At 44.4% G+C, this 20,381-nt stretch overlaps 1 protein-coding gene across 1 annotated transcript in view; it reads right to left on the reverse strand.

The window, feature by feature from the left end:
• Positions 1 to 398: 398 nt before the first annotated feature.
• LOC116360172 (protein Dok-7-like) overlaps positions 399 to 20,381 on the reverse strand; it is a 55,311-nt gene continuing 35,328 nt past the window's right edge. The window contains exons 6-12 of the mRNA XM_031814987.1: positions 17,995 to 18,102; positions 16,797 to 17,803; positions 12,433 to 12,510; positions 8,528 to 8,567; positions 8,080 to 8,208; positions 6,040 to 6,285; positions 399 to 549 (exon numbers count right to left, since the gene is read on the reverse strand). Of these exons, the coding sequence (XP_031670847.1) occupies positions 407 to 549; positions 6,040 to 6,285; positions 8,080 to 8,208; positions 8,528 to 8,567; positions 12,433 to 12,510; positions 16,797 to 17,803; positions 17,995 to 18,102 (1,751 nt within the window). The 3' untranslated portion in view covers positions 399 to 406. The remainder of the gene's footprint in view (positions 550 to 6,039; positions 6,286 to 8,079; positions 8,209 to 8,527; positions 8,568 to 12,432; positions 12,511 to 16,796; positions 17,804 to 17,994; positions 18,103 to 20,381) is intronic.

A 20,381-nucleotide genomic window follows, 5' to 3' on the forward strand; every position in this document is an offset into this window, starting at 1 on the left:
GGACTGCAGAGGGAAGGAAAAGCAGCCAACAAGTTCTCAGCATATGTGGGAACTCCTTCACGACTGTTGGCAAAGCATTCCAGGTGAAGCTGGTTGAGAGAATGCCAAGAGTTTGCAAAGCTGTCATCAAGGCAGAGGGTGGCTAAATATAAAACAAGTTAATAAATAATCTCTTGGCAAACAAAAGCAGTTACTATTTACAAGAAAACACTCAAATCATTTCAGGTGTGAGTGAGTAAGTGAGAGAGAGAGCGAAAGACTGCAGGGTGCCTCTCCATTCTGTCCTCTCTCCCCTGGGCGTGTTCTCCTCCAGCTCCATCAGCCTGTCCTCTCTCCCCTGGGCGTGTTCTCCTCCAGCTCCATCAGCCTGTCCTCTCTCCCCTGGGCGTGTTCTCCTCCAGCTCCATCAGCCTGTCCTCTCTCCCCTGGGCGTGTTCTCCTCCAGCTCCATCAGCCTGTCCTCTCTCCCCTGGGCATGTTCTGCTGCTACTCTCTGAGCTGTCTCTGAGGCTGTGATGTCTATGTGGGCGTATGTGGTGGAGCCCCCTACTGGACAGGAAGACCAACAACAACAACCAGTGACTACAACATCATGGTCCTCTACAAGAACATAAAAACCAGTCTCCTGATCACCCTGCCTTCTCCTGAAGTGTTTGTCTTGCACACTTTGCTTATAACAAACCTTAATCCACGAAGGGTAGTGTGCGAGTGTACACTTTGGGAGAAGGGTGGTGTAATCGGTACACACAATAGAAATACACACAGCCAATGGCTTTGAGCAGGTTCTATGTTTCCTAGTAGGAGATTATCACAGTACAAGAAGCCATATAGCACCAAGGAGGAAGAGACTGTAGGCCACAGTGTGCTGTGTGTTCCCAACATGAGCTATTATAATCAACTTTAGGTTATAAACATGTCCTGTTCCCAACATTAGGTATTATAATCAACTTTAGGTTATAAACATGTCCTGTTCCCAACATTAGGTATTATAATCAACTTTAGGTTATAAACATGTCCTGTTCCCAACATTAGGTATTATAATCAACTTTAGGTTATAAACATGTCCTGTTCCCAACATTAGGTATTATAATCAACTTTAGGTTATAAACATGTCCTGTTCCCAACATTAGGTATTATAATCAACTTTAGGTTATAAACATGTCCTGTTCCCAACATTAGGTATTATAATCAACTTTAGGTTATAAACATGTCCTGTTCCCAACATTAGTTATTATAATCAACTTTAGGTTATAAACATGTCCTGTTCCCAACATTAGGTATTATAATCAACTTTAGGTTATAAACATGTCCTGTTCCCAACATTAGGTATTATAATCAACTTTAGGTTATAAACATGTCCTGTTCCCAACATTAGGTATTATAATCAACTTTAGGTTATAAACATGTCCTGTTCCCAACATTAGGTATTATAATCAACTTTAGGTTATAAACATGTCCTGTTCCCAACATTAGGTATTATAATCAACTTTAGGTTATAAACATGTCCTGTTCCCAACATTAGGTATTATAATCAACTTTAGGTTATAAACATGTCCTGTTCCCAACATTAGGTATTATAATCAACTTTAGGTTATAAACATGTCCTGTTCCCAACATTAGGTATTATGATCAACTTTAGGTTATAAACATGTCCTGTTCCCAACACTAGGTTATAAACATGTCCTGTTCCCAACATTAGATATTATAATCAACTTTAGGTTATAAACATGTCCTATTCAACCATTATAATGTGTTCCCAACAGTAGCGATTATAATCAACTTTAGGTTATAAACATGTCCTGTTCCCAACAGTAGGTATTATAATCAACTTTAGGTTATAAACATGTTCTGTTCAACCATTATAATGATGTGTTCCCAACTTTAGGTTATAAACATGTCCTGTTCCCAACATTAGATATTATAATCAACCTTAGGTTATAAACATGTCCTGTTCCCAACATTAGGTATTATAATCAACTTTAGGTTATAAACATGTCCTGTTCCCAACATTAGGTTATAAACATGTCCTGTTCCCGACATTAGATATTATAATCAACTTTAGGTTATAAACATGTCCTATTAAACCATTATAATGATGTGTTCCCAACATTAGGTATTATAATCAACCTTGGGTTATTAAACATGTCCTGTTCAACCATTATAATGGTGTGTTCCCAACAGTAGCTATTATAATCAACTTTAGGTTATAAACATGTCCAGCCCCATCCCATTCCCCCCCAGCTCAACATGTCCCTGTCCAGCCCCATCCCATTCCCCCCAGCTCAACATGTCCCTGTCCAGCCCCATCCCATCCCCCAGCTCAACATGTCTCTGTCCAGCCCCATCCCATTCCCCCCAGCTCAACATGTCCCTGTCCAGCCCCATCCCATCCCCCCAGCTCAACATGTCTCTGTCCAGCCCCATCCCATTCCCCCCAGCTCAACATGTCCCTGTCCAGCCCCATCCCATCCCCCCAGCTCAACATGTCTCTGTCCAGCCCCATCCCATTCCCCCCAGCTCAACATGTCCCTGTCCAGCCCCATCCCATCCCCCCAGCTCAACATGTCCCTGTCCAGCCCCATCCCATCCCCCCAGCTCAACATGTCTCTGTCCAGCCCCATCCCATTCCCCCCAGCTCAACATGTCCCTGTCCAGCCCCATCCCATTCCCCCCAGCTCAACATGTCCCTGTCCAGCCCCATCCCATCCCATTCCCTCCAGCTCAACATGTCCCTGTCCAGCTCCATCCCATTCCCCCCCAGCTCAACATATCCCTGTCCAGCCCCATCCCATTCCCTCCAGCTCAACATGTCTCTGTCCAGCCCCATCCCATTCCCTCCAGCTCAACATGTCTCTGTCCAGCCCCATCCCATTCCCCCCAGCTCAACATGTCTCTGTCCAGCCCCATCCCATTCCCCCCCAGCTCAACATGTCCCTCTCCAGCCCCATCCCATTCCCCCCAGCTCAACATGTCCCTGTCCAGCCCCATCCCATCCCCCCCCCCAGCTAAACATGTCTCTGTCCAGCCCCATCCCATTCCCCCCAGCTCAACATGTCTCTGTCCAGCCCCATCCCATTCCCTCCAGCTCCATCCCATTCCCCCCAGCTCAACATGTCCCTGTCCAGCCCCCCCCCCCCCAGCTCAACATGTCCCTGTCCAGCCCCATCCCATCCCCCCCCAGCTAAACATGTCTCTGTCCAGCCCCATCCCATTCCCCCCAGCTCAACATGTCCCTGTCCAGCCCCATCATGTTCATTGCTGTTAAGTACAGTCTGTGAACAAAGTTAAACTAATACGTTTCATGTTTCATGTATTACAGGATACCCAAGATCATATTTCTCCATATTCTGTTCCAGTTAAAGGGTGGTTCAGATTCACTTAGATCTGTGGACCGTACTTTTTTAATGGCTAGCTCAGAATGAGCTTTCCAAGAGTTGTTCATATATTATAGAGATCATTCCTTTCGGGAGCCCAGATGATTTATTTATAAATCATTGGATGGTTGAGTTTCCCCAGATAGCAGACATCGGAGGATGGGGTGGGTTGAGATGCAGCCAATGCAGAAAAAACACAGATCTCTAGTTTTACCTCCATGGATGTAATGGTTGAGTCCAACTCCATAATGGTTCAATCCAACGCCGTGGATGTAATGGTTGAGTCCAACTCCATAATGGTTCAATCCAACTCCGTGGATGTAATGGTTGAGTCCAACTCCGTGGATGTAATGGTTGAGTCCAACTCCATAATGGTTGAGTCCAACTCCATGGATGTAATGGTTGAGTCCAACTCCATGGATGTAATGGTTGAGTCCAACTCCGTGGATGTAATGGTTGAGTCCAACTCCGTGGATGTAATGGTTGAGTCCAACTCCGTGGATGTAATGGTTGAGTCCAACTCCATGGATGTAATGGTTGAGTCCAACTCCGTGGATGTAATGGTTGAGTCCAACTCCGTGGATGTAATGGTTGAGTCCAACTCCGTGGATGTAATGGTTGAGTCCAACTCCATGGATGTAATGGTTGAGTCCAACTCCATGGATGTAATGGTTGAGTCCAACTCCATGGATGTAATGGTTGAGTCCAACTCCATGGATGTAATGGTTGAGTCCAACTCCGTGGATGTAATGGTTCAGTCCAACTCCGTGGATGTAATGGTTCAGTCCAACTCCGTGGATGTAATGGTTCAGTCCGACCCTGCTCTGTCTTGTCAATAGATGTACTTCTGTCTTGACTTTGATCTGATTAACAGTGTTTGTTGAAAACGCTCCAATGTCGTTTTAAATAACTTTTCCAATCCTGATGTCTTCTTTACTGGGGATTTGTTCAGATGTGAATGCTGGTACATTTTTTAAATAAAACCTTTAATGTCGTCCCACGCAGGGGGTCATCGACTGCATCATTATAGTTAATCATTATGAATTCATTCAGTTCAGATTGAAATTGATCACAGGAAGTAGGATTTGGTAGTAATGAAACATTACAGCGCCATCTTGTGGCTCTTTCAGGAGATTCTGAAGCCCTGTGGATCTTGGTCCTAAAACATGGCACTATGAAGGGAATAGACTGCCATTTAGGACGCAAATAACTAGGTCAGGGCTGGCCAACCCTCTTCCTGGAGATCTACTGTCCTGTGGGTTTTTAGACCAACCCTCTTCCTGGAGATCTACTGTCCTGTGGGTTTTTAGACCAACCCTCTTCCTGGAGATCTACTGTCCTGTGGGTTTTTAGTCCAACCCTCTTCCTGGAGATCTACTGTCCTGTAGGTTATCAGTCCAACCCTAACCAATAACTAGGTCAGGACTGAAAACCTACATGACAGTAGATCTCCAGGAAGAGGGTTGGACTGAAAACATACAGGACAGTAGATCTCCGGGAAGAGGGTTGGACTGAAAACCTACAGGACAGTAGATCTCCAGGAAGAGGGTTGGACTGAAAACCTACAGGACAGTAGATCTCCAGGCAGAGGGTTGGACTGAAAACCTACAGGACAGTAGATCTCCAGGAAGAGGGTTGGAGTGATCTCCAGGAAGAGGGTTGGATAGCACTGGACTAGACAATCCAGGTAGTCTGAGAGTTGCTAGAATAGCCGTCTCTGCATCATTCTACTGGGAAAACAACCCACAGCAATATCATCATCATTGAAAGTATCCCCAAATAGAGCCCTGTTCCCTATATAGTACACTACTGTTGATCAGAACACTGTGGTGGGCCCTGGTCTAAAGTAGTGTACTATATAGGGAATAGGGTGTCAATTGAGACGTAACCCCATTTTGTATTTGATAAAGCAGAGGATTGTGTGCGGCGATTCCGAGCGCTTAAATAAATTCCTGTGTTCAGCACGGCGATTTAATGAGTGGTTTTCTACCAATTACACTCTGTTTCCATGGTGACCCATTGACACCGCTTCTCTCTCTCTCTGTGTGTGTGTGTGTGTGGCGGGACTCAGTCGCTCTCTTCTCCCATAACTAAGCCCGTCTAAGTCTATAATGAATTTCCTTCAGACTACACAGAAGAGTTGAAGCATCACAATCTTCTTGGCACACTAGTCAAAACTTATTGGACGTCTGAAGGAATTAAGGAAATGGGATGAGAAAAGTCCCCTTTAGACAGCTAGGAAACAGCCAGAGTCAACAGCACCCTATTGTCTAGTGTTAAAGGGCCCATAGGGCTCTGGTCTAAAGAAGTGCACTACTTAGGGAATAGGGTGCCATTTGGGATACGAAATAGAGATTGAGAGCAAGACTTGAGCTAAGGGACAGCAGACCAGCCAAACCTGCCAGCCAGCCAGCCAACCTGCCAGCCAATCAACCTGCCAGCCAAACTAGTCAACCAATCAACCTGCCAGCCAGCCAATCAACCTGCCAGCCAAACTAGTCAACCAATCAACCTGCCAGCCAGCCAAACCAGTCAGCCAATCAACCTGCCAGCCAGCCAAACCAGCCAGAAAAACACTTGAGCCAACATGGAGAGCCGTAAACACTGAGCCGAAATGGTAAACATCGATCTAAAATGGCCATCTGAGAGGGGTTGCTGTTCTTACTGGGTCTGCGCAGCTGCACAGGGTTACCCCTCGCTGTAGTGATGTTGGTGGAAACTGGCCCACCGTAGGGCTCTGGCTGTAGATCCAGCTCCATGTACAGCAGCTCTCTGCCAGCTCTGTTAGCTTTAGCCGCAGGGCTAACGGGGATGTTGACGTAGTTCACACTGGGGTCGGTGTGGTGACGCCTGTCCAGGACTGATGACATCATCATGACAGAAGCATCCGGAGGAAACTTAAAGAATCTCCCTGGGAGAATGACAGAGTCAGTCAGACAGACACTCCCTGGGAGAATGACATAGTCAGTCAGACAGACACTCCCTGGGAGAATGACAGAGAGTCAGTCAGTCAGACAGACACTCCCTGGGAGAATGACAGAGAGTCAGTCAGTCAGACAGACACTCCCTGGGAGAATGACAGTCAGTCAGATAGACACTCCCTGGGATAATGACAGAGTCAGTCAGTCAGACAGACACTCCCTGGGAGAATGACAGAGTCAGTCAGACAGACACTCCCTGGGAGAATGACAGAGTCAGTCAGACAGTCAGACAGACACTCCCTGGGAGAATGACAGAGAGTCAGACAGACACTCCCTGGGAGAATGACAGTCAGTCAGATAGACACTCCCTGGGAGAATGACAGAGAGTCAGTCAGACGGACAGACACTCCCTGGGAGAATGACAGTCAGTCAGACAGATAGACACTCCCTGGGAGAATGACAGAGAGTCAGACAGACACTCCCTGGGAGAATGACAGTCAGTCAGATAGACACTCCCTGGGAGAATGACAGAGAGTCAGTCAGACGGACAGACACTCCCTGGGAGAATGATAGAGACTCAGTCAGACAGACACTCCCTGGGAGAATGACAGAGACTCAGTCAGACAGACAGACACTCCCTGGGAGAATGACAGTCAGTCAGACAGACACTCCCTGGGAGAATGACAGTCAGTCAGACAGACACTCCCTGGGAGAATGACAGAGAGTCAGTCAGACAGACAGACAGACAGACACTCCCTGGGAGAATGACAGAGAGTCAGACAGACACTCCCTGGGAGAATGACAGTCAGTCAGACAGACAGACACTCCCTGGGAGAATGACAGAGAGTCAGTCAGACAGACACTCCCTGGGAGAATGACAGAGAGTCAGACAGACACTCCCTGGGAGAATGACAGAGAGTCAGACAGACACTCCCTGGGAGAATGACAGTCAGTCAGACAGACAGACACTCCCTGGGAGAATGACAGAGAGTCAGTCAGACAGACACTCCCTGGGAGAATGACAGAGAGTCAGTCAGACAGACAGACACTCCCTGGGAGAATGACAGAGAGTCAGTCAGACAGACAGACACTCCCTGGGAGAATGACAGAGAGTCAGTCAGACAGACACTCCCTGGGAGAATGACAGAGAGTCAGTCAGACAGACACTCCCTGGGAGAATGACAGAGAGTCAGTCAGACAGACACTCCCTGGGAGAATGACAGAGAGTCAGTCAGACAGACACTCCCTGGGAGAATGACAGAGAGTCAGTCAGACAGACACTCCCTGGGAGAATGACAGAGAGTCAGTCAGACAGACAGACACTCCCTGGGAGAATGACAGAGAGTCAGTCAGACAGCCACTCCCTGGGAGAATGACAGAGAGTCAGTCAGACAGACACTCCCTGGGAGAATGACAGAGAGTCAGTCAGACAGACAGACAGACAGACAGACAGACAGACAGACACTCCCTGGGAGAATGACAGAGAGTCAGTCAGACAGACAGACACTCCCTGGGAGAATGACAGACAGACAGGGGAAGCAGGACCGTAGTAACAGAATATAATGATGTGAGCAGGACAACATGTAAAGTGTCCCGCAATGTCAAATGTACATTTAGATCAAGTTTGAATTAAATGGATGTAGCGATATTGGCAACCAACAGTCGTATTTTCAAACCCACACGACGAAGGACGTGTCCACATGAAAAGGCATTTTAAAAAGATAAAACCTTGGAGATCATGTCATGTTGGTAAAAAAACAACAACCAGGATGCATTGCTCTCACCGCCAGAGACTGAGGTCTGTCTGCTTGGCGTCATCGTGCCGGGGGGAGGTGGGGGTGAATAGGAGGGTTCTAGAGGGTGAGAGAGGCCCGCCTCACCCCGCACCACCTCTCTACACTGGGGTGGTGGATCTGAGAAATGTAGGGCAGTATGGAATGTTATCACCAACAGGTTAATGAATATATACAGATCATTAGACAGGTTAATGAATATATACAGATCATTAGACAGGTTAATGAATATATACAGATCATTAGACTGGTTAATGAATATATACAGATCATTAGACAGGTTAATGAATATATATCATTTAGTTACAATGTTACATGAGAATAATGGTGTAAATAGACAGACGGACAGACAGAGGGAGGCAGACAGACAGGCAGAGGGAGGGAGGCTGACAGGCAGACAGACAGGCAGACACACAGACAGGCAGACACACAGACAGACCTGGTGTTGGGGAAAGCCCTGAATGTGAAGGGCTGTTTGTCTAAAATGGAACAGAAAGAGAAAAAATATTAGACAATACAATACATTATACGACAATACATTATACGACAATACATTATACTACAATACATTATACTACAATACATTATACTACAATACACTATACTACAATACATTATACTACAATACATTATACTACAATACACTACAATACACTACAATACATTATACTACAATACATTATACTACAATACACTACAATACATTATACGACAATACATTATCCTACAATACATTATACTACAATACATTATACTACAGCACATTATACTACAATACATTATAATACAATACATTATACTTTTTTAAAAATACTACAATACATTATACTACAATACATTATACTACAACACATTATAATACAATACATTATAATACAATACATTATGCTACAACACATTATACTACAACACACTACAACACATTATACTACAACACATTATACTACAACACATTATACTACAGCACATTATACTACAATACATTATACTACAATACATTATACTACAGCACATTATACTACAGCACATTATACTACAATACATTATGCTACAACACATTATACTACAACACATTATGCTACAACACATTATACTACAATACATTATACTACAGCACATTATACTACAATACATTATACTACAATACATTATACTACAATACATTATACTACAATACATTACATTATACTACAATATATTATACTACAACACATTAAACGACAATACATTATACTACAATACATTATACTACAGCACATTATACTACAATACATTATACTACAACACATTATACTAGAATACATTATACTACAATACATTATACTACAATACATTAAACGACAATACATTATACTACAATACATTATACTACAACACATTATACTACAACACATTATACTACAACACATTATGCTACAACACATTATACTACAATACATTATACATCATACTACAGCACATTAGACTACAATACATTATACTACAATACATTATACTACAACACATTATACTACAACATATTATACTACAACACATTATACTACAACACAATACATTATACTACAATACATTATACATCATACTACAGCACATTATACTACAATACATTATACTACAATACATTATACATCATACTACAGCACATTATACTACAATACATTATACTACAATACACTACAATACATTATACTACAATACATTATACTACAATACATTATACTACAATACATTATACTACAATACATTATACTACAATACATTATACTACAATACATTATACTACAATACATTATACTACAATACATTATACTACAATACATTATACTACAATACATTATACTACAATACATTATACTACAGCACATTATACTACAGCACATTATACTAGAATACATTATACTACAACACATTATACTACAGCACATTATACTACAATACATGATAATACAATACATGATAATACAATACATTATACTACAATACATTATACTACAATACATTATACTACAGCACATTATACTACAATACATTACATTATACTACAATATATTATACTACAATATAATATACTACAACACATTAAACGACAATACATTATACTACAATACATTATACTACAGCACATTATACTACAATACATTATACTACAACACATTATGCTACAACACATTATACTACAATACATTATACTACAACACATTATGCTACAACACATTATACTACAACACATTATACTACAATACATTATACTACAACACATTATACTACAACACATTATAATACAACACATTATACTACAACACAATACATTATACTACAACACAATACATCATACTACAGCACATTATACTACAATACATTATACTACAATACATTATACTACAATACATTATACTATAATACAACAAACACTCTCCCCCTCTCTCTTCTCTCTTTTAAGGAGAGGTTTTCTTCAGGTGATGATTTGGTTATTAAAAACCCACGGCATTGCTCTTCTTCAATCAGTTGTTTTCTATTGACAGCACACGGAGTTTGACAAGTTCTCGTTGATGACACACACGGTGAGGTGTGAGGACTGTTAATCTGATTAGTACGGTGAGGTGTGAGGACTGCTAATCTAATGAGTTCTCAGTGCTCAGCAGACGGGAGGAGGGAACCACACTGTGTGTTCTCCGTTCCAAACGGAACCCTATTCCCTATAAAGTGCACTACTTCCAACCAGGACAATAGGTACTATATAGGGAATAAAGGTGGCGTTTTGGGACACAGAGGCGTTGTTTGGTCAGAGGCGCATTGGGGAAGGTTAAAGATGTGAAAAGAAAAGGCAAGGAAATAAATGGTAAGATGTTGTTGTTGTTGTTGTTGTTGTTGGAACAATAAATGATAGTTAATATGGTGAAAATGGTGGGTGAATATTTCTCACTTCCTCGCTCACAGCAGAGATGAAAGAGGAAACCTTTTCAAAAACATAATAAGATACTCCACTTAGCAGCAGCTTTTATTCAAAGCAACTGACAGTCAAGCTGGATATATTTTACATGTGGCTGGCCCCGGGAATCGAACCCACAACCCTGGTGTTGCAAGCTCTATACAAACTGATCCATACAGGATAACTATTAACACACTGACTACACCAAGCTGACTACACCAAGCTCTACAAACTGATCCATACAGGATAACTATTAACACACTGACTACACCAAGCTGACTACACCAAGCTGACTACACCAAGCTTTACAAACTGATCCATACAGGACAACTACTAACATACTGACTACACCAAGCTGACTACACCAAGCTATACAAACTGATCCATACAGGACAACTACTAACATACTGACTACACCAAGCTGACTACACCAAGCTCTACAAACTGATCCATACAGGACAACTACTAACATACTGACTACACCAAGCTGACTACACCAAACTGACTACACCAAGCTGACTACACCAAGCTCTACAAACTGATCCATACAGGACAACTACTAACATACTGACTACACCAAGCTGACTACACCAAACTGACTACACCAAGCTGACTACACCAAGCTCTACAAACTGATCCATACAGGACAACTACTAACATACTGACTACACCAAACTGACTACACCAAGATGACTACACCAAGCTGACTACACCAAGCTGACTACACCAAGCTCTACAAACTGATCCATACAGGACAACTACTAACATACTGACTACACCAAGCTGACTACACCAGGACAAATTAGCTAGCAACAGCGAGCTAGCTAGCTAAATGTCCATGGAATGTTTATATCCCAGGACAAATTAGCTAGCAACAGCGAGCTAGCTAGCTAAATGTCCATGGAATGTTTATATCCCAGGACAAATTAGCTAGCAACAGCGAGCTAGCTAGCTAAATGTCCATGGAATGTTTATATCCCAGGACAAATTAGCTAGCAACAGCGAGCTAGCTAGCTAAATGTTCATGGAATGTTTATATGGTGTTTCGATCTGTCCCCAAATTAATATAGTTGGTATTGATACATCTACCCTGCATTTCCTGATCGTGTCTGCTGTGGATGGACAAACTCAACAGGCGAGCGATGGCGCATGGGTGTGGCCGGTGTAGTCAGCACGGGGCGGCAGGGTAGCCTAGTGGTTAGAGCATTGGACTGAAGTTCAAATCCCCGAGCTGACAAGGTACAAATCTGTCGTTCTGCCCCTGAACAAGGCAGTTAACAGTGGTTCCTAGACCGTCATTGACAATAAGACTTTGTTCTTAACTGACTTGCCTAGTTAAATAAAGGTAAAAAAAAAAAAGATAGGTATTATATCGTTGCCCCTACTGTCATTAACCACACAACGGGTCATCTTACCTGCGTAACATGTCTCTTTCTAGCTGAGAACCATTGCTCATGGGTAATGTAGTTGTGATCTATACAGGGATGATGACTCTGGATGGGTGGAGAAACAGATGACGGAGGTGGGGTTAAACAACAGCCATGGTGGTCAACAGACATGGGTTCAAATACTATTCGAAATCATTTCAAATACTTGATCCGTGTTTGCTTAAGTTGCGCCTGGCATAATGGACCAATGGGATAGTCCCAAAATAGCAAACCCCGCCCATTAGGCAGACTAGAGCAAACAATCAAAGTATTTGAAAGATTTCAAATAGAATTTGAACCCAGTCTGGTCATAGTGATGTTCATGTGATGAAATAGACAGCCAGACAACAACGTGCTGAATGTAAATGTGAGAGAAGGACAACGTATTGTCTTGTCAAACAGAACAGGGAGGTGAAGAGGGAGTTTTGGTGAGGACAGACATAGTCAGCGGTTCAGAGGGTCAACATTAAGTCTTCAGACACAGGAGGGATGCTGCATCTCTTTCGGGAGGGTTTTGATCAGAACAACAACATGTTTTATTGTTTTCCTTCTGGCCGTTATCCTCCAGGTGTTAGACTGTCTCTCTCCCTCTCCTTTTCACTCTCTCTCTGTCGCCTTTTATCCCTCTCTCTCTCCCTCTCCTTTTCACTCTCTCTCTGTCGCCTTTTATCCTTTTCTCCCTCCTCCAGGTGTTAGCTAAGACTGTCTCTCTCCCTCTCCTTTTCCCTCTCTCTCTGTCGCCTTTTATCCTTTTCTCCCTCCTCCAGGTGTTAGCTAAGACTGTCTCTCTCCCTCTCCTTTTCCCTCTCTCTCTGTCGCCTTTTATCCCTCTCTCTCTCCCTCTCCTTTTCACTCTCTCTGTCGCCTTTTATCCTTTTCTCCCTCTGTCTCTCCCTCTCCTTTTCACTCTCTCTCTGTCGCCTTTTATCCTTTTCTCCCTCTCTCTCTCCCTCTCCTTTTCACTCTCTCTCTGTCGCCTTTTATCCTTTTCTCCCTCTCTCTCCTCCCTCTCCTTTTCACTCTCTGTCTCCTTTTCTCTCTCCCTCTCCTTTTCACTCTCTCTCTGTCGCCTTTTATCCTTTTCTCCCTCTGTCTCTCTGTCTCCTTTTCTCTCTCTGTCTCCTTTTCTCCCTCTCTCTCATTTTCACTCTCTCACTGTCGCCTTTTATCCTTTTCTCCCTCTCTCCCTCTGTCTCCTTTTCACTCTCTCTCTGTCGCCTTTTATCCTTTTCTCCCTCTCTCTCTGTCTCCTTTTCACTCTCTCACTGTCGCCCTTTATCCTTTTCTCCCTCTGTCTCCTTTTCACTCTCTCTCTGTCGCCTTTTATCCTTTTCTCCCTCTCTCTCTCCCTCTCCTTTTCACTCTCTCACTGTCGCCTTTTATCCTTTTCTCCCTCTCCCTGTCTCCTTTTCTCTCTCTGTCTCCTTTTCTCTCTCTGTCTCCTTTTCTCTCTCTCTCTGTCGCCTTTTATCCTTTTCTCCCTCTGTCTCTCTGTCTCCTTTTCTCTCTCTGTCTCCTTTTCTCCCTCTCTCTCTCCTTTTCACTCTCTCACTGTCGCCTTTTATCCTTTTCTCCCTCTGTCTCCTTTTCACTCTCTCTCTGTCGCCTTTTATCCTTTTCTCCCTCTCTCTCTCCCTCTCCTTTTCACTCTCTCACTGTCGCCTTTTATCCTTTTCTCCCTCTGTCTCCTTTTCTCTCTCTGTCTCCTTTTCTCTCTCTGTCTCCTTTTCCCTCCATCCTTCTTCTACTCTTTCTCCCTCCTCTCTCTCTATCCTCTCTCTCTCCATTATCTTCCTACTAAACAGAACAAAATAAACTTTGCTCAGGCCTCGGAACAAAATGTATCCAAATGTCTGTATCTGCAGAAAGTTCAGGTTGATAGTGGCCGACCCTGGCCTTGACCCTACTCCTGTCTGGTAACAACTTGTTCCATTTAATTGACAGGAACATTGAATCTCTTCATTCTGTCAGAGTGATTTTTAAAGGGGGAATCTGGGATTCAAATATCCCACATTGGCAATAAAGTGGTCAGTAATATATATATATATATATCATTCATTTAAATGTTCATTTAAATGTTAAATCCCAGATTGCCCTTTTAAGGGGTTGTTTGTGTGCAGACGGTGGCTCTGAGGTATCCCTGACATTGTATGGAATGTTTTAAATAACAGCCTTCTGTGACAACAACATATCACTGTGCTACGCTAGTTAAACATCATAACACTGTGCTACGCTAGTTAAACAACATATCACTGTGCTACGCTAGTTAAACATCATATCACTGTGCTACGCTAGTTAAACAACATATCACTGTGCTACGCTAGTTAAACATCATATCACTGTGCTACGCTAGTTAAACAGCATATCACTGTGCTACGCTAGTTAAACAACATATCACTGTGCTACGCTAGTTAAACATCATAACACTGTGCTACGCTAGTTAAACAACATATCACTGTGCTACGCTAGTTAAACATCATATCACTGTGCTACGCTAGTTAAACAACATATCACTGTGCTACGCTAGTTAAACATCATATCACTGTGCTACGCTAGTTAAACAGCATATCACTGTGCTACGCTAGTTAAACAGCATATCACTGTGCTACGCTAGTTAAACAGCATATCACTGTGCTACGCTAGTTAAACATCATATCACTGTGCTACGCTAGTTAAACAACATATCACTGTGCTACGCTAGTTAAACAACATATCACTGTGCTACGCTAGTTAAACATCATATCACTGTGCTACGTTAGTTAAACATCATATCACTGTGCTACGCTAGTTAAACAACATATCACTGTGCTACGCTAGTTAAACATCATCACTGTGCTACGCTAGTTAAACAACATAACACTGTGCTACGCTAGTTAAACATATCACTGTGCTACGCTAGTTAAACAACATAACACTGTGCTACGCTAGTTAAACAACATACATCATATCACTGTGCTACGCTAGTTAAACATCATATCACTGTGCTACGCTAGTTAAACATCATATCACTGTGCTACGCTAGTTAAACATCATAACACTGTGCTACGCTAGTTAAACAACATATCACTGTGCTACGCTAGTTAAACAACATCATATCACTGTGCTACGCTAGTTAAACAACATATCACTGTGCTACGCTAGTTAAACATCATATCACTGTGCTACGCTAGTTAAACATCATATCACTGTGCTACACTAGTTAAACAACATATCACTGTGCTACGCTAGTTAAACATATCACTGTGCTACGCTAGTTAAACATATCACTGTGCTACGCTAGTTAAACAACATATCACTGTGCTACGCTAGTTAAACAACATATCACTGTGCTACACTAGTTAAACAACATATCACTGTGCTACGCTAGTTAAACAACATATCACTGTGCTACGCTAGTTAAACATCATATCACTGTGCTACGCTAGTTAAACATATCACTGTGCTACGCTAGTTAAACAACATATCACTGTGCTACGCTAGTTAAACAGCATATCACTGTGCTACGCTAGTTAAACATCATATCACTGTGCTACGCTAGTTAAACAACATATCACTGTGCTACACTAGTTAAACAACATATCACTGTGCTACGCTAGTTAAACATATCACTGTGCTACGCTAGTTAAACAACATAACACTGTGCTACGCTAGTTAAACATATCACTGTGCTACGCTAGTTAAACAACATAACACTGTGCTACGATAGTTAAACATATCACTGTGCTACGCTAGTTAAACATATCACTGTGCTACGCTAGTTAAACAAGCCTTAAACACAGCCTGTTTAACTCCAGTTTATCAGGCCTCGTCGTGATCATGTTACTTGGGAGTAACAGGTGTGTATGTGTGTGGACTGCCAACAGTGTATCAGTCTTCTTTGAGTGCTTTGGGCTGGTACTGTGGGAGTGTACAGCGACTCGAATGAGCCAAATAAGCAGACGGCTAGTTGTGGGATTGTGATGACAGGGACAGCAGGCGTTTGCATGGACTGGCTGTATGGGAAACAGTGATAAGATGAACACACACACACACACATACAGACATGGACACACACAGAGGGGCGGCAGGTAGCCTAGTGGTTAGAGCGTTGGGCTAGTAACCAAAAGGTTGCTCGATCAAATCCCCGAGCTGGGAAAGTCGTTCTGCCCCTGAACAAGGCAATTAAACCCACTGTTCCCCGGTTGGCTGTCATTGTAAATAAGAATTTGTTCTTAACCGACTTGCCTTGTTAAAATAAAAAGGTTAAAAATTTATAAAAAACACTGAATAAATTAACAGTCAGACATGGAGCCAAATGAAGCCTAGGAATCCATTAGTACTAATAACTATTAGGGTGTCCAGAGTTGTATTACCTGGGTTTCTCCACACACTGGACAGCCAGGTAACAGCAGAGGTCTGGGTGTGAGCCGAGCGGACACGATGCTGCACCGATCACCATTGTCCACAGGGGGCGCTCTCTCACTGCTCCAGGACAGGTGCCTTTCTACGGAGGCCTGCCTCGGGGTCTCTACCCACTGGAGAGAGGCCTCAGTGGGGGTGGAAGGAAGGGAAGGACACTCATGCCCCTGGATCTGTCCTTGATCTCCATCCCCACCGATCCGCCTGTCCCTGCCCAGTTCGGATGCTCCTCCCTGGGGTGGAGGATCCCTGAAGCCCAGGGTGTGCAGGAGGTTCCTGGGGCTGTCATACTGTAGTCTGAGAAGGCTGGGTGCCTGGTACTCCTCACTCTGACACCGGGGGGCGCCAGAGCTACAACCACTAGTCCTGGAGGAGGAGGAGGAGCAAGACGGGAGGCAGGAGCCGGGAGTAGGGGGGGAGAGAGGGCCGGGCTCAGGGGTCCTTAAGGACAGAGGAGGAGGTGGAGGAGGTAGACTGGGTGGAGGAGGAGGAGGTAGAGAGGGAGGAGGGGGAGGTAGAGAAAGAGGAGGCAGAGAGAGAAGAGGGGGAGGTAGACTAAGGACAGACCCAAACTCCTCCCCTCCCCCTTGACTGGCTGTGTCCAGGCTGCCCGTACAGGAAGAGAAGCTCCCAGAGTAAGACGATTGGCTGCTGGCCGTGGCGACGCCTATCCCGCTGTCCAACGAGCTTTGGCGCCCGCTGTCGTGGAGACTGCGAAGGTGGGAAGCCGGTTTGAAAGGAGTGCGGTTCATGACAGCGTTATAGAGATCCTCGTCCAGATTGGTCGAGGACCTCGCAGTGGGAGGGGCCGACAGGGTCTCGGTTGAGGAAGTGGGGCGTTTTGGCCCTGGCCATAAAGGGAAGTGGCTTCCGTAGCTGGCGTCTGATTGGCTGGAGGAAGAGGAAGAGATACTGCTGCGGTCGTCCCCGGCAATGGAGGTGCTGTAACTGGAGTTGGAGGCTGGGGAAGATATTATTGATTAGCTGACTGATTGATTGATCAAAGGTCAATTGAGTAAAATGATTTAAGATTTAAGTGAATTGATTGATAAAACGGTTAAACTACGCAGTTTATTGATGGTTCAAATACAGTCAGGAGATGAACTGAAAACTGGGATTATTGATTGGTGGATTGCGGTATTGATTGATTACCTGTACTGCTCTGTCTACTGCTGTGAGACAGCATGCTGAGTCTTCTCTCTAGATCCGATGTTTCATGGTTGATCCTCTCCTCTGAGGAGGACCGGCTAGCACTGGGATCTACACACACACACACACACACACACACACACACACACACACACGAGTAATATATCCACAGCTTTATCTACTGGGTCTATAATGAAAACAGGTACTGAAACCACGGGCTCTATAATGACAACAGGTACTGAAACCATGGGCTCTACAACGAACACAGGTACTGAAACCATGGTCTCTATAACGAACACAGGTACTGAAACCATGGTCTCTATAACGAACACAGGTACTGAAACCATGGTCTCTATAACGAACACAGGTACTGAAACCATGGTCTCTATAACGAACACAGGTACTGAAACCATGGTCTCTATAAGGAACACAGGTACTGAAACTATGGGCTCTATAACGAACACAGGTACTGAAACCATGGTCTCTATAACGAACACAGGTACTGAAACCATGGTCTCTATAAGGAACACAGGTACTGAAACCATGGTCTCTATAAGGAACACAGGTACTGAAACCATGGGCTCTATAATGACAACAGGTACTGAAACCATGGGCTCTACAACGAACACAGGTACTGAAACTATGGGCTCTATATTGAACACAGGTACTGAAACCACGGGCTCTATAATGACAACAGGTACTGAAACAATGGTCTCTATAACGAACACAGGTACTTAAATAATGGTCTCTATAACGAACAGGCACTGAAACAATGGTCTCAACGAACACAGGTACTGAAACCATGGGCTCTATACTGAACACAGGTACTGAAACCACGGGCTCTATAACGAACACAGGTACTGAAACAATGGTCTCTATAACGAACACAGGTACTTAAATAATGGTCTCTATAACGAACAGGCACTGAAACAATGGTCTCAACGAACACAGGTACTGAAACCACAGGCTCTATAATGAACACAGGCTGAGTTAACTACCAAAGTGAGGGGGAGGCAGGCTGAGTTAACTACCAAAGTGATGGGGAGGCAGGCTGAGTTAGCTACCAAAGTGAGGGGGAGGCAGGCTGAGTTAGCTACCAAAGTGAGGGGGAGGCAGGCTGAGTTAGCTACCAAAGTGATGGGGAGGCAGGCTGAGTTAACTACCAAAGTGAGGGGGAGGCAGGCTGAGTTAACTACCAAAGTGATGGGGAGGCAGGCTGAGTTAGCTACCAAAGTGATGGGGAGGCAGGCTGAGTTAGCTACCAAAGTGATGGGGAGGCAGGCTGAGTTAGCTACCAAAGTGATGGAGAGGCAGGCTGAGTTAGCTACCAAAGTGATGGGGAGGCAGGCTGAGTTAGCTACCAAAGTGATGGGGAGGCAGGCTGAGTTAACTACCAAGTGAGGGGGATCCAGGCTGAGTTAGCGACCAAAGTGATGGGGAGGCAGGCTGAGTTAGCGACCAAAGTGATGGGGAGGCAGGCTGAGTTAGCTACCAAAGTGATGGGGAGGCAGGCTGAGTTAACTACCAAAGTGAGGGGGATCCAGGCTGAGTTAGCGACCAAAGTGATGGGGAGGCAGGCTGAGTTAGCGACCAAAGTGATGGGGAGGCAGGCTGAGTTAGCTACCAAAGTGATGGGGAGGCAGGCTGAGTTAGCTACCAAAGTGATGGGGAGGCAGGCTGAGTTAGCTACCAAGTGATGGGGAGGCAGGCTGAGTTAGCTACCAAAGTGATGGGGAGGCAGGCTGAGTTAGCTACCAAAGTGAGGGGGTTAGCTACCAAAGTGAGGGGGAGGCAGGCTGAGTTAGCTACCAAAGTGAGGGGGAGGCCGGCTGAGTTAGCTACCAAAGTGAGGGGGTTAGCTACCAAAGTGAGGGGGAGGCAGGCTGAGTTAGCTACCAAAGTGAGGGGGAGGCAGGCTGAGTTAGCTACCAAAGTGATGGGGAGGCAGGCTGAGTTAGCTACCAAAGTGAGGGGGAGGCAGGCTGAGTTAGCTACCAAAGTGAGGGGGTGAGCTACCAAAGTGAGGGGGAGGCAGGCTGAGTTAGCTACCAAAGTGATGGGGAGGCAGGCTGAGTTAGCTACCAAAGTGAGGGGGAGGCAGGCTGAGTTAGCTACCAAAGTGAGGGGGAGGCAGGCTGAGTTAGCTACCAAAGTGAGGGGGAGGCAGGCTGAGTTAGCTACCAAAGTGATGGGGAGGCAGGCTGAGTTAGCTACCAAAGTGAGGGGGAGGCAGGCTGAGTTAGCTACCAAAGTGAGGGGGTTAGCTAACCAAAGTGAGGGGGAGGCAGGCTGAGTTAGCTACCAAAGTGATGGGGAGGCAGGCTGAGTTAGCTACCAAAGTGAGGGGGAGGCAGGCTGAGTTAGCTACCAAAGTGAGGGGGTTAGCTACC

This window comes from Oncorhynchus kisutch, unplaced genomic scaffold (genome assembly GCF_002021735.2).
Source record: "Oncorhynchus kisutch isolate 150728-3 unplaced genomic scaffold, Okis_V2 Okis07a-Okis12b_hom, whole genome shotgun sequence".
NCBI lineage: Eukaryota > Metazoa > Chordata > Actinopteri > Salmoniformes > Salmonidae > Oncorhynchus > Oncorhynchus kisutch.